This window comes from Pristis pectinata, chromosome 27, assembly GCF_009764475.1.
Source record: "Pristis pectinata isolate sPriPec2 chromosome 27, sPriPec2.1.pri, whole genome shotgun sequence".
NCBI classification, from domain to species: Eukaryota; Metazoa; Chordata; class Chondrichthyes; order Rhinopristiformes; family Pristidae; genus Pristis; species Pristis pectinata.
The window spans coordinates 27,362,640-27,386,158 of record NC_067431.1 but is presented as its reverse complement, the minus strand read 5'-3'; the positions used below and the strand labels follow the sequence as shown (position 1 = coordinate 27,386,158).

The window sequence follows — 23,519 nt, the reverse complement described above, 5'->3', positions numbered from 1 at the left end:
TCTCAAAAATGCATTAAAATGTCAGTAAATATATTTAGCCCTACTTAGTTGTATTTTACTTGAGTAGAATATCAGTCTAATCTACAAGATTGCTCTACACTGAATAAAATGCAGAGAACATATAGAACACAGAACATAGAAGACTACAGCACAGTACAGGCCCTTCGGCGCACAATGTTGTGCCGACATTTTATCCTGCTCGATGATCTATCTAACTCTTCCCTCCCACATAGCCCCCTATTTTTCTATCATTCATGTGTCTATGTAAGAGTCTCTTAAATGTCCCTAATGTATCTGCCCCCACAACCTCTGCCGGCAGTGCATTCCACATACCCACCACTCTCTGTGTAAAAAACTTACCCCTGACATCCCCCTTAAACCTTCCTCCAAGCACCTTAAAATTATGTCCTCTCGTGTTAGCCATGAACAGAAAGAAAGTAGGGGATAAAATGCAGAAATATATTGCTAAATCTAATGGCATGCAGTATAATCCTTACCTAGTTCATGAGCAGTGGTAAAGGCTGATGGGAGGCCATCATCTTCTATAACAGAGCAACTTCGCTTTGGATCACACATTGTCCCCACATCTGCCATCCCTAGTGTGTCACAGGTCTGAGCACCGCACAAGTCCTGGAAGCAAATAAAACGTACAGTCTTCACAAAGTGATCAGCAACAGAAGCATTAACCAGAAATGAAAAACCTAACCATTAAAATAAACCATTTAACAACATCCACGTTTAAGGTTTCAAAGAACTGTACGGTGTGCTGAGTTTGCATGCTGTTAATTGTAACCTTAAGCAAAAAAAAGATGAGGTCTTACTATTGCTGCAAAATCACATAACATTTCTAACTCAAGGTGCATGCTGTCCAAGTACTAAACTCACATCTGTCAAGCTAATGCCTGGTTAAATCATTCAGCATGGAGTCTGTCCTTGCCAGGAGGTTACATATGTTTTCATTTTATTGTAAATGTCATAACTGGGAGGTCAGCCGACATATGGTAAGTTTTTTTTAATCAAAACTTTATTTCCAAGTAATTTTCTTTAAAAGTCACCAAAGTGTACTTGCCAGCTGAATACTGAAGAGCTAGATCCAGCCAGGGAGGAAGCATTCTCACAAGAATTTGAAGGCTGGTTATTAAGCAGTCACAGTGCATGGTGTGGCACTGCATAGATTTATGTCTCTTATAAGTTGTGACTGCATGCCAAAGAATTGAGAGTGTCCAGTGTTTGTTTTAGTTTCTAGGATAATGTTCTCTGATTACTTTGCCACACCAAACTGAAAGCTGAAATTGTTTCACGATGATGTGCAAGCATAAAAAATATTTTTTTTTCCCTATCAGCTTTAAACTGAATGACTTCCTACATCTGAGTGTAAACACCAAATTTGAAGGACTCATGTCACATCTATCAAATTCTGCAAGACAGGCTGTGCAGAGCAATCTAACATTGTCAGCTTTTGAAAGGACACACACACAAATCCTTCAAACTATTGTATAAGTATGGATCTAACCTTATATTTAGTTGATTATTTGGGGAGCCTTTGTTTCCCAAACCATCCACTCTCTACCCTTACCTCCCCACACATCCCTGCTGGGAGAGTAGAGCTCACTTCACCCTCAGTAACGATAACTCAGCCTTTTCTGCACCATCCATAGCAGCACCAACAACCCTGCACATTTCTCCCAGTGTACCATACACTCTCCCCCTTCACCGCCACCTGTGCTGCTTAAGAGAGGAGACACTTCTGAGAAGAATAAAACAACTCTAAATGATGTCCAGAATGTTCTAGATTTATATCATGTGATGTTCAGAATGCTTGTCCTTTGACACCGATATATCTTGTCAAGTATGCTCGGTAGATCGCATTTAAATACAATGTCACTGTAACCCAGATACCACGAATTTATTTACATCTTTAAACCGTTCTGATGAATGGTTTGTAAGTGCAGTCCCAGCATACTGAAGTTGGTAATCGTAGAAGGGGCCAAAGGTTTAGCGAGAATTACTGGTTTAACAGTTTCCATACCCAGTGAATCTTTGTTTTGTACCATGTACAGCAGTGTAAGCAATTCCATTCAATGTTTTGATTTAAACCAGCTGCAGAACCAAGGAGGTAAAAATTCACATTCACAGCTGAGTCATCAACTGGGATTAAGGTAGTGCAGAAGATGGATCACTGACACACTGATCTGATAGTTTGCACATTGCTGATTGGGTATATCTGTTTTAAAACATCAATGATAACAGATCCCCTCATCCCAGGGCTCTGCAGAGGGAGATAAGGGCTGGGTGGTGAATCACTGAGAGGTGGGTTCAGAATGGCTCCAGAGAGTGTTTGTCCAATTGATCCCAATTTCTCCCCCTCTTTACAAGCTCAGATCCTGCCCTGTTACAAAAGTAATATTTTCCTCCTTTTCTCTGACCTTGATTTAGTTTGAAAATGAGATCTTGAATGTGTTTTGCACACCGAATTTCCATCATAAAACCCTGAGGCCACAGTGCCCTCTAAGTCCCCATGGTAATACCTAAAAGCTCTTCTGTTATAGCATCCCATGGAAATATTTACCTGCCTTTCATCTTTCAGGGGCTGGACTGCCGTAATGCAGATTTTTTTGCAATTTTCTTGATTGTCAGTAACGATTATTTTAAGGGGCAAAATTAAAAGAAACACTGTGACATAATGTAGGCCATCATTGCGTAAACTTGCTTTCCTTTATAGATCTTAAGGTAACATCATCTGGGCTTGTCCCGAAGCTTTTAAGGTCAACTGTCTAGGACCTGATGAGAATCTCTGATCATCTTCTTTACCAGGCATGGCAGAGGTAGGTTTCAAATAACTTAAAACAATACCTGCTGTGATAGGTGATCTGGAAGCTTAAGCTATACTAGTGGAGACATCAGAATTCTGGCAAAAGGCAATGCTTTGTTTTCACTGTGCTCGGATATAATTGATTAAATAAAAGCCTATAATGTGACTGAAAGTCCAAATCTAGAAAAAGTGGATCCCGTTGGGAAGTAGGCCAGAATTTGACCTTTGTCTGCAGAAACTCTGCAGGTGATTAATTAAACATACCAATACTGAAGCCATTTGTTAGAGAGAATGATGCCATCACAGAGTAGAAAGAGTTAAAAGCAGCTGAGCTAAAAGACAAGAGCATGGTGTCATTCTCCCTGTGCTAAGCTTTTAGGAGAGTTTAAGATAAATTCTGTCCATGCAAAGCCCTCCAGGGTTTGACCAGTCACAACCCCGTGAGATACTTGTTCACAAAGATTGTGAGGCGGAGATACAGCTCATAAACAGCAGACTAACCAGCCTGATGTGATGGAGCAATGGACAGCCAGATAGCGGATCTTTATCAGTAGCACTTGGGTCAATGATGCATGTTCAGATTAAAGTACTGCCGCTTGTTGAATTGTATATTGTGATTCTTCTGATCCATTGGCAGTGCTGCTTACAACAGTTCTCAAGTTCTTAGATCTATGTTAACTTTAAGTTATTTAACAAAGCACCTCAAATATATCTTGCTATGTTACTACTCCAATAAAATGAACTAAGAGAGTACAAGTAATAAAGGAGTATTGAGCATTCTGGACACCTAATGGGTTTGCAGGGGGATTTATTTCTCAACAGTTTAACGCCTGCTGCCCCCCAAATCCCCCCACCAGAAGCAAAAAGTCAATGGGGTTCTTGTGGTGAAAATCATTACTATATACCCCAATAATCAATGTCCACTGCTCTCACTAAACTCTATTTTACACTGCAACTAAGTTAGACAGCCCCTACTACAAGCTCCTGTAAGGACAATCCCAGTGCACTGCCCAAGGCCAGGGAAGATGTGGGACTTGAGAAACAAAGGACTGCAGATGCTGGAATCCAGATGAAAAACACGATGATGCCGGAGGAACTCAGCAGGCCAGGCAGCATCCGTCGAGAAAAGCAGGCGGTCAATGTTTCGGGTCAGGACCCTTCTTCAGGCCTGGAGAAGGTTCCTGACCCAAAACACTGACTGCCTGCTTTTCTTCACAGATGCTGCCTGATCTGCTGAGTTCCTCCAGCAAGATGTGGTACTTTCTATTTATACTGAACAGATAAACCCATCTGTGCAGAAAACAATTACTAACTGGCTACCAGACCAAATTCTCCACCAAGTGCAGAACAACAGTTAATATCTAAAGATTTGCTGTTATATCCTTTTATTCAGTCTTCCACTATTTGTACATGATATGCCTGTCACACTTTGAAGGAAATTATTGAAATGTCTGCAGTTCAAGATGAAGAATTCAACTCAGTCTCCACTTACACAAGCCTATTGAATTCAGCCAAATCTGATCTCCAATATATTTAAATAAATGGCAATCGAGCAAAAGAATTTAACTCTATTCCAAGTTCTGTTTTGACCTGTTGCAAGTTCAAGTTCCTTACAATGAAGGATTTTACTATTGAACAAGATGCTGAGTACTGAATTGGCCAAACCAATTGAATCCCGAGCGCTCATGGAGACATCATCACTGTGACCTGTGTTTTGTTAACTCATCAGGAAATGTTATGTTTCCTCTGTGTATGTCGTGTCCCCAGGCAGAACCAGCTCCCTGTCATCAGTAACTTAAACAGCTAAAATTAAGCAAGGCAGTACTGCAAATTTTTACAAAGATCACTCAGATTTAAACCAGCAAATTAAATTGTCAAACCAAACTGGCATGAGCTACAAAGAAACAAAAGATCAATTTAGAATTTATTAACCAAAAAGTATTTTAAATTTAGCCATCAGTGCCAACTTCACCAACACTAGAAAGAGAACATAGTTTCTCACTATCTTTTTTTAGGATGCTGATCTAATGTTGGTGTATCAGCTCCCAATGGAAATTCCCTGGGACCAGGCACGTGATTACCCTTGACGAGTGAGCCCAGATAACAACACACAGAGGAGAGGAGCAAGCATAAGTAAAACAGCTCCTTGGATCTGCTTTGTCATTCAATAAGTGGCAAAGCAGACTTGTCCACTTGGCCTGTGACCGTTTGCTAACAGTCAGAGCGCCCCACTTGCTGCCAACCCAACGCCCACCCGCACTCGTGTTCCAACGTGGCTCTGCAGATTGAAATTCAAAGTGGGACCTCACTTCCATTCTCACTGACAAGATTATTGAGGACACCAATTGCAAATCTAACTCAAGATAAACCAGGGTTTAAGCCGTAAATTCCCTTGGTCTGCACATTTCAACACCATGCCAGCGATGAGTTTCCCAGCTGTGTTGTCATGTGACCTTCACTTGGGCATTAAGTGTCTTCATGATTCACTAAGGAGGTTTACTAAACTGGTTACAGTACTTGTTATGAGCCTATGTGAGGAAGACAGATTTCTGCAGTCCATGTGTGGAACTGTGCATCAGCCAGTCCTCCAGATCAAATAGAGACAGAAAATCCCAGCAGTCGAATTAACCCTGAAGTGTGGCAGTGCTGTTTGCCATCTCACTGAACATTCACTATTGTCCACTGAGCTGCTAGAGGAGTCAGCTGGCCACTGCAAATTGATTCCCCACTTTAGATAATTGTCATCGACCTCTTAAAGTAATTCATTGTGTGAAGAACTTTGAAAGGTGGGATAGCCTGACCTCAAAAAATTTTATATAGATCCTTGTATTTTTTCTTGATCATTCCAACATCTGTGAAGAGAACCAGCAAATGGAAAAGAGCGAAGCTGAGACAGAAATAAACACAGGCACAAAGGCATATCCATCTTACTGCCAAAGCAATGCCAAATACTATCACAATGTTATTCCCATATAAGGTGTTGGAACCTCATCTCTGGCTACACACAAGAACACAGAGCACCCATTGGACGAACTACAGTCGTGCACTAACACACTGTATCTTTGCTTTGCTCATTGTGAAAACTCAGTTCTGATCTTCAGGCTACATCCCAAGTGCCTCATTCCAAGCACTAACCAAGATTAATGTGGTTCAAGCCTTTGTATTTAATAACACTGTACACCGGTTTCGTATCTCTGCTAGTAGATACTTGACAGGATTCTGTAAACTTACATTTTATAAGCTTTAACGAATACAAGTCAGCAAATGTTCTTTGAGATGTTGAATAAAAAAATCAGATTTTTTTGCATTAATTTAACCAAATTTTGAAATTATGTTAGAAATCAAATCATCAGAAATCAAAAAGGATTTTATGCAATCCATTCAAGGTGAATTACTTCTCAGTGCAACATTTCCCAATCTGACTGATGCTTTGATAAGAACAGTCGTGACTCCACAATTTTTACTTTACTTGGGAAACTTCTTGATGGGAAAATGCCTTAAATAATATCGTAGCATTCCCTGCCCATAAGTCTGAAGGTAAAACCAACCATCCTAAATTATTAAGAATCAGAGAGTTCAGCACAAAAAAGATACCTTTACAAAGGAAGTTACCCCTGATGATTTATAAAAATAGAAAGCTCATAATTAATGACAGAGGTCTTGAGTACTTACATCTACTCAACCCATAATATCCTCATATCAACTATTCTGAGCTGATCTATTTGACTAAGTCAAGATATATTTCTAATAGCAAAGCTCAGCCTAAAAATCAAAACCATAAATAGCAACCTGCATGAATAGACATTTCAAAGTCGGTAAACAGCGCTGACTTCCAGTGAAGCATTGTGATTTTGTTATTAGGACCATTACATTAATTCCTGGTAGCTTTTGCTAAGCTTACGGCTCAGATTCTCCCACAGAATCACTGGTGTGCAGTTAGCATGAGAATGTGGGATCCTGATTTTGACTTCACTTTGCTACAATATGATTAAGGGTTTAAATGATCGGCAATGAATTAATAAATGACCTGCATATGTTTGGATATCAGGCTTAGAGCATGAATTTTATAATTAAGTAAAGAAGAATGTAGATGGCCTACTTTAAGCTTTCTGACATTAAGCGAACCAAACAATTGGCTTTTATCCATCATTAGCAATAGCAGAACAAAGCACACAGTTTAAGACTAATCAGAGATGGACAATTAGGCTCAGACTTGCCAGTGATGCATGCCAATATTAAAATGTCCACTATAACTGCAACAGATCATTTAACATGATAACCAAAATCCATCAAAAACTGATGCATTATGTTATTGTAATCATCGGATAAATAAAATAACAACTGGCTTAATAATTTAGGAAATTTCTATCCTTGTTTTGGCCAGGAATGTTACTCACGTGAAGGAATCATCAAAGTTTCAAGGCTGTCTTTTATCTATGCACATTCAAAATGTCAACTAATATTGTCTTTTTAACCCTGTTAATTTATTGTTCAAAATTCCTGAAATTGGAATTGGTTTATTATTGTTACATATACTGAGATACAGTGAAAAACTTAATTTTGCGTGCCATCCAGACAGATCATTTCAAAACATAAGTAAATCGAGGCAGTAAAGGGAAAAGCATAACAGATTGCAGAATATAGTGCTTCGTTTCTATTGCTGCTCATGTGTTGGTCTGCACTTCAGACAAAAGTTTCATCTGCACAGCATCCCCTAAGTGAGCTGCTGAACTCTAAGACCCCTGCAATAAATTCAGATCAAGGATATCCAAATTCACTTTGAAGTCTTCATATTAGCAGAGTCACAAAGTGTGTGATCACTCAAACCTTCTCTCCAGGTCTTTATATTTTCCCATGAAGAAAACACACTCTTGATTGAATTTAACTGCTGAGGTCAACTACCCTCTGCTTGCTTTATAATAAATACTACAATGGACTGGGGTCTAAAAGGTCCACCATCCTGACAGATGAAAAAATCCCGTGGCAAAGCCGTACCAAAGTTACTACTGCAGAATTATAACAACCGTGCTTGAGGAACCTGGGCAATGCTATAGCTCAATGGCACCTTTACAACAGTACTTGATGAATAATATCCTACCTAAATTATAATATTGTGGAAATTGCAGATTGTGAAATATTATCTCAATGGACATGATTTCCCAATCTGCTCCCACTCCCAGAATCTCTGGTCTCCTCCTGGACTATTCCCCGGCCTTAATACCCACCCAGCCAGCCTGAGAGCACTGCAGTAGACCACAGCAACCAAACTAATCACAGCCCTGGGCTGAAACAGTGAGCTTCAGAGCACAGAGGGATGTCTAGGGAGAAAAATGGGTATCTTTTAAAACAAATAATTTTAAATTAACATGAAGAGGAAGTACGCATTCAGGAAGGCAAACAGTACATTGGCCTTTATTGCAACAGAATTTGAGTACAAGAAGAGACACTTGCTCCAGTTATGTAGACTGCATTGTTCCAGATCTGTATTGTGTATCAGGGTTTGGTGGCACTGGAATAACAGAGTTTCTGGACTGTTGGATGTTATTTCCATTAATACCCCAACACATTTTTAATTCACTTCTTTTAGCTATAACATAGTATGATAATAAATTTCCCAGTATTCTGATTACGTTTAAAGGGAGTATGGGAAACAGGACCCTGGGCAGTTGAAAGAAAGTGTAGGAAAGTTCAAGGGAGATATTGGGAAGTTCAAGGGAGATATCAGAGGGAGGTTTTTTACCCAGAGAGTGGTTGGGGCATGGAATGTGCTGCCTGGGGTGGTGGTGGAGGCAGGTACATTGGTCAGATTCAAGAGCTTACTAGATAAGCATATGGAGGAATTTAAATTACAGGGATATGTGGGAGGAAGGGGTTAGATAGTCCTAGGCAAGGTTTAAAGGTTGGCACAACATTGTGGGCCGAAGGGCCTGTATTGTGCTGTACTGTTCTATGATTCTATGAAAAACTGATGGATACTGAGATAAAAAATTGCACGGTGTTTTAAAGTATATAAAGGGTTTCTGCGGTTTGGGATGCTTTCACCCGGAAGTTAATATGGCTGCTGACCTTGACAAGTTACCACAACTAATAAAAGTAAGTAATACTTTTCCGCAGTTTTCTTTCTGCCTTGTCCACATGTCAGCCATGGTTTCTTGATGTTCCTTGCCCTCTTTAGGTCAGATCTTATTGATGGCTAACATGCTCTCAGTACAGACAAGTTTATGCTTATGAGGCCAGCGACACAGTGAAGCCACATCAACTAATTTACCACTTTGTGTTTACCCTGATGGTTACTAAAAGGTTGGAGACACCAGAGACTGCAGATGTTGAAATCTGGAGCAACAAACAGTCTACTGGAGGAACTCAGCGGGTGAGCAGCATCTGTGGGGTGAAAGGGACTGCCAATGTTTTGGGTCAAAACCCTGCATCAGGACTCCTAAAAGCAAGCTTGGATTGCTACCTAGGCCAAGAGCTGGAATGTAAAGTGGCTGCACCAACTAAAAGATTGCCACATGCCTTTGAATCATTGGCATCATTTCTCCAGCTGTCAATGACAGCTCATCTTAATACCATCAGGTCTAAGAGCAGAGCATTGTTGACATAACCTACCTTTACAAGCTACCTCAACAATTGCAAAGTGCTGCTCATGGCTTGATCACTACTGTAAGTTCAAAATGAGATGAGGATCGCGGTCAGCTTCCGGGATATGCCCGCATATCATGGCCCTCATCATCTTAGATACAGATGCATCAGATCCTACCTCAGCAACCTAATCCTACCTTAGCAATGGAACACCATGGACCACCTCTTGCACTACCATGGACTTGTCTCTGATTGTGTTTTTTTTCACTAATGTATAATTTTTTTCACTGTCTTGTATAATTTATGTTTCGTGTGTTGTCTGAACCTATGTGCCTGCGATGCTGCTGCAAGCAAGTTTGTCATTGTACCTGTACCTTATTGTGCATATGACAATAAACTCGACTTGACTTGACTTGAGAAGGGTTCAGATTCCTGTGCCTGATTATGTAGCATCTAAAAGGCAGCAATATTTCTGTGTTGTACATGACACAATAGTGTAGCGGTTAGCATAACGCTTTACAGTGCCAGCAACCCGGGTTCAAAATCCGGCCACAGTCTGTAAGGAGTTTGTACGTTCTACCCACGTCTGCGTGGATTTCCTCCGGGTGCTCCAGTTTCCTCCCACGTTCCAAAGAGATACGGGTTAGGAAGTTGCTGGCATGCTATGTTGGCACCAGAAGCGTGGCGACACTTGTGGGCTGCCCCCAGAACACTAAGCAAAAAGATGTATTTCACTGTGTGTTTTGATGTACATGTGACTAATAAAGATATCTTATCTTATTTAGAATTAAATCTATCTACCTCTACCAACAGGTTAAAAGCTCATCTACTCACAGAAAGAGCGATTGCCCAAACAGTCAGCACGGAACAGATTTACATATGGCCCCAGTGATGCTTCACTTCCAGTGTAATAAATATAAATGGTCTGCCCAATGCTTGGAGCTCTAGGTGCCATTAAAGGTCTATGTCTGCAAACACAAAACATGCTGATGTATTCCTAAATGAAGAGAGAGTGCAGGGCTCTGAGGTACAGAGGGGGTCTGGGTATCCTAGTGCATGATTCACAAAAGTCTGCTGCAGCAGGTAATTTGGAAAGCTAGCAGAGTGTTATCAATTAGTACTTGGGGAAATGAATATAAAAATACGGAGCTTGTGTTTCAATTATATCCAGCAGCAGTAACACCACATCAGGATTCCGGTTCACTGCACTGGTCTCCTTATTTAAGGAAGGATGTTAATGCATTGGAAGCAGTTCAAAGAAAGTTCATTAGTTTAATACCTTGACAGATGGGCAAGCTAGGCTGGTATCTGCTGGAGTTTAGAAGATTAGAAGGAACAATTGAAATGTATAAGACCCTGAGGGGCTTTAACAGGTTGGATTGAGAGAGGATGTTTCACCTTGTGGGAGAATCTAGAACTATGTGTCACTGTTTAAAAATAAAGGGTTACCCACCATAGAAGAGATGAGGTCAATCCTATTTCTCTGGAGGGTCAGAAGTCTCAAAGGATGGTGGAAGCAGAGTCTTGGATCATTTTTAGAGCAGAGGTGGGTAGATACTTGATAAGCAATTGGGTGACAGGTTACCAGGGGTAGGCAGGAATGGTGATCTCAGGTGACAATCACATCAGCCATGATCTTGTTGAATGACAGAGCAGGCTCGAGTGGCCGAGTGGCCTACTCTGCTTCTAATCCATATGCTTAGAACAAAAAGGACCACTGTCTCAGCTCTACATCATGACCACAAGCACTTTGGGGTTCGGCGTGGTGTTCAAGACAGAACACTAAACCCACACGTGAATAATTCTTCATGCTATCCCTCTAAACCTTTAAGTGTGTCTCAACTATTCTCCTGTAACCTTAATTTATATATTGCACTAGCTACAAATTTGCAAGCAAGTGTATTCTGGACATGGAACCAATTGCAAAGGGAGACTTGTCTGCCAGAGTACAATTCCGGTTTTCAAGAAGTATTTCATCAATGGTCAAAGTTATCACATTCGTAGGATAATCTTAAATGGCAGCAACTGAAACTCAGGACTTCAAACTCCAAATGAATGGGAAACAAAAAATAATAATCCTGACAATGGAAGTGAAATTGAAGAGTTTCCACACCTCACTATTTCCATCTTTACGGTAAAAGCACTCATCACATTCCTTGAATACGTCAACAGAAGCAATAATTTTATAAATAAATTGGCTAACACATCCATTTAGGACAGAGGAGTTTGACATTAATGCATTAAACATTTATTTGATAATATCATTGTTTAAATTCTAGGTTCCACACAGTGTGCAGACAGAAATTACAGACTTTGTGAATGGAGTTTCCATTGTTCTGAGCCCAACATTCTGCTGCCTCTGACTGATTAAACAATGGAAAATGGGTTTCACCATAACAGGGTCACTTTTTGAATGTAAGAATAGTTGCACATGAACTAAATTTGGAAAATATTATTTCCCATCAAAAACTGAATTACACGGGATCAAAATGTATTGTTATTCAATCTGATTATACCAGTAAACTACAGAAATAAGTGTACAGTTATCCATAGGCTAATGAAATCATAGTTAAATCTTTCTCAGTGTTCTTATCTTGGTGTTGAGAATCATTCAGAGTAGGTAGGGCTACCACATCACCTGCCTGACACTGGCATCAAGGGCCTCATTGCAATGGAATTGGTGAGCCACGGACAACAGACCAACATCAGCCTTGGGAGACCAGGAAATGGCAGCGTTCCAATGCTGAACTGGTCACAGATGGTGGGGGTTGAAGTTTTGCAAGGGCTGCTCCAAGACACAAAAGTGGTTGTCGGCAGTTTCAGCTAACCTGACCACTCACAGGCGCGTCTGAAGTGGCAGAGAATGGTCAACTCACATTTCATCCACCACTGCTTCAAATCTGCAATCAAGATTTTACTTTGGACCTTAAAAGTATTAGACCATGAGAAACGGGGGCAGGAGTTGGCCCTACACCCCTCCAGCTCCCCCTGCATTTCGATAAGACCTGATCTTGGCCTCAGCTTTACCTTCCTACCTTTGATTTCCATATCCACCTCAATGTGCCTCAGGACTCAGCTTCCACAGTCTTCTGATGTAGAGAGCCCCAAGGATTCAAACCCTTTGAGAGAAGAAATTCCTCCCCATCTCTGTATTAAATTGGTATCCCTTTATTCTGAAATTATGTTTCAATTTCTGGATACCAACCAAACAAAACATCCTCAAACAGCCACACACAAGATGTTGGAGGAACTCAGTGGGTCAGGCAGCATGTGTGGAGGGAAATGGACAGTTGATGATTCAGGTTGAGACCCTTTGGTTGGATTGATGAAGGTTCTCAACCCAAAACGTCAACTGTCCATTTCCTTCCACAGATGCTGCCTGACCCACTGAGTTCCTCTAGCATCTTATGTTTTGATCCAGATTCCAGCATCTGCAGACCGTTGTGTCTCCTCCAACAGCCCTCCTGTCTAAATTTACCAGAGTCTTAAACATTTGACTAAATCTTCTCATTCCTCTCCAGCCAGAAACATGTACTCATGTTCTTCAATCTTTCCTCATGACACAACCCCTCCATTTTTGGAGTCACTTCATTTGTTTCAAACTCAACAAACCTATCATGGTTGGTCTGTGCCACTGAGCTCAGGAGAGGAAACTGAAATAAGGCAAGGTCTCACTCTTATTTACTAAAACCTCTGCTGTGCACTCACTGAGGAACCAAATCAAGGTCATCTCATGTTGGCCTTCGGCTATGAAAACTCTGGTGGTACTTATTGTCTAGGTTAATTAAGAGTGGCTTGTGTAGAGAGGGTCAGAACTGGAAGTGGAGAAAAGGGGAATGGGGAAAGAGTTGGAAATGGAGAAGGGGAGCAGAGAAAAGAATGCTTTTTTGTAATGATTATTATTGATTTTATATCAGTCTGTGCAAAGAATTATCAATCTTATCTCTCTTCAGTTGGCTGGATCACTTCACACAAATCCTTGTTACCATGTTGGAACATTACCAGATTGAATCAGATTAAACTAAAGTCTGGTTTAGCATTGACATTTTGGCCGGACCTGATATATATTTAAGTATCTAAACCAAACAAGTCTCATTAATAACCAAACCATCAAAAAACTTGCTCTGTGAACCCAAGGAGACACAAGGAGTTAATGATTAATAAAGTAAAACACAAAAGCTGTCTAAATGAAGAGGAATGGACAAAAATGTCACGGTCAACGTTCCAGTGATCTAGAAATAAAGCTGTTCATGCACTTTAAACTTTGGCATACAAAAACAAATGTGCATGAATCTGCATGAGAATTGGGGAGGCCAAATTAAGACCAGTTTAATCCAGCTCATTGCCAAGATTTTTGTATCTGATGCATAACCTCCATAACTACTGAGCTATATGGAAGGATAAACCTCTTCAGCTGACAGAATGACCTCATTCTAATAGCCATTCCCTTCATTCAGTAGCCCATTACACAAAATATTGTCGGACTATGAAATCCTGAAATATTGATTGTTTTTGACAGGATAAAGTACAAGATGAAATGATCAAGATCCTACATAATATATTTTGTCTGAAAGCAATGGATCTGTAATCCAAATGGATCATTGATCTTGGAGATGTGTTTGAAGTCAACAACGGCAGCTGGGGAATTTAAATACACATCATTAACTAGGAATAAAAAGCTAGATTCAGTAATGGTGACCATGTCACTATTAGAGTGTCATAAAACCCATCTGGCGGTTTAACCTCCTCCAGGGAAGGAAATATTTACCTGGTCTGACCTCAATGTGACCCCAGGCCCACAGCTCTGCGATTAACTCTTAACCACCTCTGAGATAACTGAGCCACTCAGGAGCAATCAGAGATGCCCAAGGAATGCTGGCCTTGCCAGTAACACCCAGGTCTGAGACAGAATAAATTAAAAATGTGGCATAAAATGGGTGTTTTGCTTATTTTCTTCTCTTACAGAAGGAACCACAAAACATGATTTATTAGGCATTAGTGTGTCGTGGCCAATGCTTGATGCATCTTGTAACATGGCATCCAAATCAAACTATTTCCTTTTACAGATAAGAAAAAATTCTCGATGAAACAGGATGCAGAGAATGGTCTGAAAGGGTGTTTATTTTGTCCAGGTACAAGTGGCCGTGCTGTCAGACTTGCATGGGAAGGACTGTACTTACATGGAAAACAAAATACCACAAAATTGGAGACTGAACTTACTGTGCTCCTTGTGGATAAAACTGAGTGACACAGTGGTGAAAGGCACATACCTGTTTTGTGAATAGTACCGCAGTGTCGTAATACTCTGGGTTCTTATCGTTGGCCTTGTTAAACTTTTTCTGCCATGCACAAAAGTTTCTCAGCGTTAATGCAGCATTGCTGGAGATTTTCGGGCCCTTCTCTTCATGATTGATGACCATAAACTTCACCACCACGATGCTAATAGGGTTGAGTATGCTGGGGTGTTTGTATAACCTGGCTGCCACTGCCATTAACATTAGGACGTAATGTTTAAGATCATCACCGTGGAAGTTGGCCATTGATTCATCGGCCACCACTAAGGTTTCCACAAAGCGGGGAATTGATGCAAATCGCTTGGATCTACTGCTTTCTCCCCACAAGTTTCCCTTTAGGTGAAGGATCCATGGTATGGGATGCTTTAAAAGAGAAAATTAAAACATTAGCGACTCTGAGTGTCATTTTGCTGAGGTAGCCTTCATTAAATGGACATTAGTTTTACTAGTAGAACAATGCACAAAGTAAAATTGCTATGCACATTAATAGAAAATGCACCTGAATGAAATATCTGACAATATATCAAGCCAACGATAGGTTAAACCAATTTTATATTGTCATTTAATGGTCATACCAGCAATCCCAGCTCCTAACATGAACATCTCATGAAGCTGGAGCAATTCAGGGCTTGTGACAGGTCTGATGAATTGAAATTGGCATATTACTATAACCAGGTGATATAATCATAAGAATAACTATCCATGTATTAAATAATTGCTGCCCGACTTTTGCAGAATTTGTAGAGATCTTCAGGCCGATGATTGATGACCACAAGTTTCCCTGGCACCATACTGACAGGGTCCAGTTTGCACGGTGTTGGTGTGACCAGCTGTAATGGCTGTACACACGAGGATGTGGCCATGGTGAAGCTGCCAGATTGCTAAGCCGGAGGATTTGTTAAAATAGATTTTCCCAGCAGCCACATTAGCAAATCTGCCAAACTTGCATTGGGATAACTGCTGACAGAAGTTAGCAATGTTGGCTTGACCCTAAACTCAATAAATGCACCGTTTAAGAGGATGTACAGATGCTGCCAGCCATAGAGAAAACTGAAGATGTAACAGAAACATTTTAGATCAGCTAGTGCCTGTACAGAGGCAAGACCCACCACAGAGTCACAGAGTAATACAGCACAGAAACAGGCTCTTCGGCCCAACTCGTCCATGCTGACCATGGTGCTAATCTCTAACTAGTCCCATTTACCTGGGTTGGGCCCATAACTCCTCCTATCCATGAGCTTATCCAAGAGTCTTTTAAATGCCACCGAATTTCATACATCAAAAATATCATTAATTTTAAATCACTGTCAACCAATTGTTATTCTGGTTCCATCAGGGAATGGAATGTGTATTTGTAGAGAGGATAAGCCGAATGGATTCAAATGAATGGAGAATGAATGTGGCAACCGATTTTTCATAGAGAACTGCGTAAAGTCACAGAGTGGAAGCAGGTGGTTCAATAATGTCAAGGAAATGGGATCAGAAACTTGTGCCTGGAATGTGCTGCCTGGGACTGGTGGTGGAGGCAGATACAATAGAGGCGTTCAAAAGGCTCTTAGACAGGCACATGAATGTGCAAAGAATGGAGGATGTGGACATTTTATAGGCAGAAGGGATTAGTTTAGTTAGCACTTAATTATTAGTTTAATTAGTTCAGCATGACATTGTTAGCCAAAGGACCTGTTCCTGTGCTGTACTGTGTACTGTGTACTGTACTGTGCTGTTCTATGTTCTAGGAACTTTTTCCAGAAACAAGTATGACAGCAGTTTGCAAACTCTTTGGTTCTGCTTTGAACAGTTGTCAAGGACACAGAAGGGATTCTACCTTTCCAATACTTAGTTGGAGAAAACTTCTCGTTTACTGCTGGACGTCAGACAACTGGGAGATGGAGATGTGTGGAAACTAACAGCATATCGTCAGGTGATTTTAGGGGTCAGGATCGATCTTTGGGAAGCACCAGAGGTAACAGTGAGGAGTAGACAAAGAAACCATTGCAGGTGATATGACTGGAGGTTGGGACTGAAGCAGTGGCTCCCAACCACATGTTCAGCCCAGAGGTTTTCAACCTTTATGGTTCAGCACTATACCTTTTAAAAAAACTGGTTACCTACTAAAATATCAACAACCCTGTGAATCTGAGGACTATGAAACCCCTGTCAATCTCCAGATCTCAAATGGATTGCAATCAGTTTAGGATTCCGTGAATGAATCCCACCATTGAACTCTGAGTCAGTCAATAGTTGGTCTTGTTCTAGTTAACAAAAGGTGAATTTCTCAGCTGGCAAGAAGAAGGTGTCACAAATTGTTCCCAGTAGATTATGGTTAATAATGAATGTTCAAGCATCGAATTGTTGCATTGTGGCTGTCCCCGAGTCCCAGTCCCATTCCCCCATGCTTTACCCACAGGCAGATCATTTCCCTGACTCTCTGTAGATCATTACCAATCACTGCATGAAACGAGACTTTCCTCACATCTCCCAATAAGTGTACAGGATTGGGAGCGCTTGCTTCTGATCTAAAAACAGAAGCCAAAAGTTTCAGCAAAACCACTTTTATAGATGTTAGAACTTTCATTCTGATCCCCAGGCTGTAATCTGAAGATACCTTTCTAAATTACCAAAGGATGAATGTAATGATTTTAATCCAATTGAAAAGAATGGAGGAAAATCTGACAGGAGCTGCAGTGGCATCCGTCAGTGATTCTCTACTCCTGTACAGCGGGCACAGTTTTACACTCCCCAGTGCAACCTCAGGAACTCGGTGATCTGTTGAGAACTTCAGGTGCTTCTGAATAATTCCCACCGTGCAAAGCCCTAAAAACCTTCACGCTTATTGAACTGATTTTAACGGCATACTGACCCATAATCAACAACTTGAAAATGCAATAGCAATTTCCCCAAATAGTCCTTACCTAATTAAAAATTAATATATATGTTAAATTTTAAAATTTGATTATGATATTTCAACTTCCTCTTTATTTTTGTGTTTGTCCCAAACTTCATTCCATGTTCTGAAAAATGTTTAAAACTTTAGTTTAAAATAAAATGCAGTTTTCTACTTCCTGGTTTGCTTTCTAAGAATCCTTCAATGTGATTGGCTGCTTGGCCTCGTTGATGACAGTGGCAGCTGCGGGGCCCAGGTATCCCTTGGAACTGACAACTGACAGATGACGGGAGAGTTTGGATCCGCGCCGGAGAGATCGGGAGAGCTCGGCCGCCAGCACTGAAGTTCATTGCTCAGTACAAAGTCCAACTTGATGCAGAAAGTGCCACTTGTGGGCAACAGTTATCTGCATTTGTGTAGCTCATTTACAGGGCAAAAGGGGCTGGGAAAGCAGACAGGTTGGGTCAAGGGAGTGAAGGCTGGGGCAGGTGAGGCTGGGGCAGGTGTGGGGAGGTGGGGCAGGTGTGGGGAGGTGGGGGCAGGTGAGGCTGGGGCAGGTGTGGGGAGGTGGGGGCAGGTGTGGGTGGGGGCAGGTGAGGTGAGGCTGGGTGAGGCTGGGGCGTGGGGCAGGGAGGGGGGTGGGGGCAGGTGGGGGGGTGGGGGAGGGGGGGGCAGGTGGGGCAGGGGGGGAGGGGGGGCGGGGAGGGGGGCAGGGGGCAGGTGTGGGGGGGAGGTGAGGGGAGGGTGGGGAGTGGGGGCAGGTGTGGGGAGGGGTGTGGGGCAGGGGGTGAGGCGGGGCAGGTGGGGGGGGGCAGGTGGGGGAGGGGTGGGGCAGGTGAGGCTGGGGCAGGTGTGGGGAGGTGGGGGCAGGTGTGGGGAGGTGGGGGCAGGTGAGGCTGGGGCAGGTGTGGGGAGGTGGGGGCAGGTGTGGGGAGGTGGGGGCAGGTGAGGCTGGGGCAGGTGTGGGGAGGTGGGGGCAGGTGTGGGGAGGTGGGGGCAGGTGAGGTGAGGCTGGGTGAGGCTGGGGCAGGTGAGGCTGGGGCAGGTGTGGGGAGGTGGGGGCAGGTGTGGGGAGGTGGGGGCAGGTGAGGCTGGGGCAGGTGTGGGGAGGGGGGCAGGTGTGGGGAGGTGGGGGCAGGTGAGGCTGGGGCAGGTGTGGGGAGGTGGGGGCAGGTGTGGGGAGGTGGGGGCAGGTGAGGCTGGGGCAGGTGAGGCTGGGGCAGGTGTGGGGAGGTGGGGGCAGGTGAGGTGAGGCTGGGTGAGGTTAGGTGAGGCTGGGGCAGGTGAGGCTGGGGCAGGTGTGGGGAGGCTGGGTGAGGTGAGGGGAGATGTTGGCCAGGACAGGATGAATTTAAAGGAACGAGAGAGAGCTGGATGCCCGAGAGTTGGCAGACAGCACATCCGCCAACAGCCAGGCGAGGCTCCGGGAGAGCGCAGACCCGGAGCAAGGCGAGCGAGGGGGCATTAGTGGACCGGGCAGAGGTGGGTCGGTGAGGGGGCGGGACCTGGTGTACAGGCGGCAGAATTGTGAATGGTCAGTGGCTGGAGCGTGGGAACAGGAGGATCCCAGGCTCGGGGAGGGGGGGGGGTGGGGGTGAGGTGAGGGGTTGGGGAGATACTTTCACGGGGCCCAGCCCAGGGTGGCAGAGGGCTGAGGTTGTGAGGAGCCCGGTCACCCTTGGGTGAAGTGAGAGTGGCAGTGATTTCGGGCTCGCCCGGTGGCGGGAGGGGCAAGCAGGCAGCACGAGGGCAGAATGGCCGCTGCAGGAGTGAAGGTGCAGAGGATCGCGCAGTAAAGGCTGAAGTTAAACATTCATCACATGTGGGATCACACGCTGCGGAGCCCGAAGGGTTAACGGCTAAAGCCATCACCGGTCGGGGGCAAATCCGCCGGGAGAGACGGCATCGCGCTCACTGCCCTGGGAATCACCGGGATCGATACCCCATCACCGGGATCGATTCCCCAACCACTCTGATCGATACCCGAATCATAAAGATGGATATCCCCATAATCGAGATCGATACCACTGTCACAGAGATCGACACCCCTATTATCGAGATCGATTGCCTGGATCGATACCCCGATCACTCGGATCGATATCCCTATCACCGAGATCGATACCATTGTCACCGAGATCCATACCCCGATTGCCAAGATCGGTCCCCCATCAGTTGGATCGAAAACCCAATCAAAAACATCGATACCCCAATCACTTGGATCGATACCCCGATCATCAGGACCGATACCCCAATCATTTGGTGCAATATTCTGATCAGCGGGATCGATACTCCAGTCGCCTATATGGATAGGCCGTCGCCAGGATCGAACCCACGATCCTCCCACCTAGCGGGTTTGAAGCCCCACCACCGGGGGGACAGAGCGCCACCAGACGCGTGTCAGATGCGCGGCTGCCGGGGGAGGGGGAGACGGTCACAGCGGGAACACGGAGCCCAGGGGGTGGGCGGCTTCTGACCGAGGGAGCGGTGCCCTGCCCGGGTACCAGGTACAACCACAGCCGCCGAGCGCAGTCACCACCCGCTGCCCACAGCGTTGCGCGTCCCAAGACTGCCATTGGGGGTTGCATTCAATAAATATTTCACCCACAGAAAGCCAGAGCTGCAGAATCGGAAGGGAGCCAGTGCAAATCACCCCGCTGTGGGAGCGACAGGGTGAACACTTCACCAGTGTCGGGGCAGGAGGAGAGAGCCGGGGCTGCAAAATCACCGTCAGCCAAACATTGCAAACCACCAGGTGCAGGAAGCCTGTGAACAATCCACACTTCCCAGGGACTGCCAAGAGCTTTCTATAAAACATTATCCCGTGTCCCTTCGAGGAAAAAAGATTTAGAAACATTTGCAAATATTAAAATGAATCTACCATTGCAAATATTTCCACTAGAGAGAGAGAGAGAGAGAAGAAATATTCAGGTCACCTTTGAATTTCTCCAACACCGCTATATTTGCATGGGTCCAACTCACTCCGCAGCGGGAGGTGCCGTTACCCAGGGGCGTGGACACACTCCTGCGGTGGATGACATGAGTGGCATCGCTGCCACTCTCGTTTTTCACGGGCTGGATGAGATATTCCGATCCACTGGAGGCAAAAGCGCCGCGCATCCCATTGCACAGACTGAGCGCCGCGTAGGACTCGGGCTCCGCGTTCACCAAACCGGAGTAAAAGCAGTGGTTGACATTGGTACCCCAGGCTACAGTGGGAGACGCGCCCACCGACTGCACGGTGAAGCCCGGCGCCAGGAAACTAGAGTCGGGCACCAAATTCAGGAAGAACTCCTGGTCAAACGCCTCGATTTTAAACCCCACACTCTGCCCGTTGGCATTTTCGCTGCGCCCGGTGTTCACGAAGTCCAAACGCACCGGGCTGACAAACTGCCTCTCCATGGAGAGAGCGCAAAGACACAATCCCAGGACAGACCCCATCACTATCAGCCGGCGACTCTCCGACAGCATTGCCAGATTCTTAATATTTTTTTCTTGGGAGAAAAGAGGGGATGGTGCAATTCGTTTCTTTAAAATAAAAAAGAACAGAAAGTTCGAAATGGATCCTTTATATTAAAGTGCAAGGAGTCCCTTTTGGATAAATAATAGAAAATCCAGCAATCTCTTCTTTGCAGCCTGTTCTCTCCAGGAGGTAAAATCCACGGCGGCCTGAAAGTTGCTTCATCACCTCAGCTACCTGTGTCTCGGAGTATGCCGGAGCTCTGGGGTTTATATATATTCCGTCATGTGTAAACAGCAGCAAATCAGAACGAGAACCTCCTGTAAAATGCTTATTGGTCGTGTGTTTTTTTTTCAATATAATGTAGCGTTTCAGCCACTTAGGGAGCAGCGTATACCCACTGAACACCAGCACTTCTATCTGACGGCGATGGGGTCGTGGTGACCCTCACCCCCTCCTCCCCCCCCACCCCCAGTCAGAAGGTCGCACCGTGGCCGGTTATTATCAGGCACGTTGCCCCGTTACCCCACCCCGCCACCCTCTCGCTTAACCCTTTCCTCGCCTCGGACAGCTGGGCACCCGCGGGTGTAGCCACCCTGATGTCTGCCTGCGCTCGTTTGCCCGGCGGACACCGGTCCGCGCAATAACGCGCGGGTCTCCCGGGCTTCTCATTGCAATGAATTTCCCGGGGAAGGGGGGGGGGGGTCGTTGGGAATGGAAATGAACCATAATACGGTGCAAAAACTACACAGAATGCTGGAGGAACTCAGCAGGTCAGGCAGTAAAATTCCATCAGCGCGCATCCCTGCCTGCTCGCTACCTTCACGGATGTGTTGCGTGCACCAGGAATTGTGCGGTGCGGATCTGTGCAGAGTTTTGGGAAAGATCCCGGCCGCTCTGCGTCCTCCGCAGCGGCTGCAGGGTTGGGGCTGAACGTGAAACCATTCATTTGGTTCTGTACCAGGAGCGCAGCTCTGGGGTCGCACCCCCACCCACCCCTCCGCTGGGTTTGACCACTGGACACGCAGCGTCCAGAGTGGGTCGGGGGATCGCTGCACCTTTACCGATGCCCACTGTCCCTGCGACTGGGGGGAACGCTGTGGTTAACCCTGTCCTATCCGTCTGAATGGTGCATGTTCTCATCAATGAATAACTCATTGGTCAATTGAGGCACATTGGTCAAATTCAAGAGATTGTCAGATAAGCATACGGTGGAATCTAAAATAGAGGGATATGTGGGAGGAAGGGGTTAGATAGTCTTAGGCGAGGTTTATCATTTAGCACATCATTATGAACCGAAGGACCTGTATTGTGCTGTACTGTACTGTTCAATGCCCCGATCCCCCCAATCCCGGGCCGCTTTGCAACTGGCCGCTTGGAATTTGGAGAAATTGCAGCCATTTCAGCAGTTTGATTAAAACACCTGAGCGACACGGGCTGTGGCGTTCACCCGGGCGAGTGGTGGGAAGTGATAGTTTGATGCATTGGGAGGGGGAGGTGTTCGGGGGTTCTCGCCCAAGCGCTGGGCGGCACATCCCTTGGGACGCTCCCACGCATTTGGCAGCCAATGCAGTGAGAACAAGTAGTGTTGTCACACCGCGGGCACAGTTGGCGGACCCGGACAGCCGTGTCCTCCTGAGCTGACTTCGCACAATGTTTCTTCAAGATTAACCAGAGCCTTCAAGGTCCCAATCCCAATTGAGTCCCCATTTAAATCCATTCCCCAATTCAGCGCTCACTGACCTCCAGAAATATAACGAGTGGCTTCTAAATGATTTTTTTTAAAAAAAGTCACAACTTCAGGGGTTTGGAGGATTTAATCTGCCTCCGGCATTCGCCTGCTCCCGAGAGTTGCCGGTGCGCCCCCTGAACATCCGTACAAGGCTCGGCACCGCCACCCAACGGCCATTAGTTTCAACTGCTGGTCTAAAAGGAAAACAGCTTTCTGCAGAATCAGATTTGTTATCACTGACTTATATGACGTGATATTTGTTGTTTTGCGGCAGTATTGCAGCGAAAAGACATAAAATTACTATAAATTACGAAAATATAGAAAGCATCCTATCCGATGCATCCGGCTTGCTATGGCAACTGCCCTGCCCGGGACTGCAAGAAACTGCAGAGAGTTGTGGACACAGCCCAGCGCGTCACGGACACCAGCCTCCCCTCCATGGACTCTTGTCTACACTCCTCGCCGACTTGGGGTGGCGCAGTAGTGTAGTGGTTAGCGTGACGCTATTACAGCGCCAGCGATCGGGGTTCAATTCCCGCCGCTCTCTGTAAGGAGTTTGTACGTTCTCCCCGTGTCTGCGTGGGTTTCCTGGGTGCTCCGGTTTCCTCCCACATTCCAAAGACGTACAGGTTAGTAGGTTAATGGGTGTAATTGGGGGCGCAGGCTCGTTGGGCCGGAAGGATCTGTTACCGTGCTATATAAATGAAGTTTCAAAAGCAGCCAGCATAATCAAAGACCCCACCCACCCTGGACATTCT

The 23,519-nt window shown here is 44.8% G+C and overlaps 1 protein-coding gene across 1 annotated transcript in view; it reads right to left on the bottom strand.

The window, feature by feature from the left end:
• Positions 1-21,243, bottom strand: part of LOC127583631 (A disintegrin and metalloproteinase with thrombospondin motifs 15-like) — a 40,637-nt gene extending 19,394 nt beyond the window's left edge. The window contains exons 1-4 of the mRNA XM_052039807.1: positions 20,497-21,243; positions 17,041-17,067; positions 14,665-15,008; positions 498-630 (exon numbers count right to left, since the gene is read on the bottom strand). Coding sequence (XP_051895767.1) covers positions 498-630; positions 14,665-15,008; positions 17,041-17,067; positions 20,497-21,040 — 1,048 coding nt within the window. The 5' untranslated portion in view covers positions 21,041-21,243. The remainder of the gene's footprint in view (positions 1-497; positions 631-14,664; positions 15,009-17,040; positions 17,068-20,496) is intronic.
• Between the last annotated feature and the right edge of the window lie 2,276 nt (positions 21,244-23,519).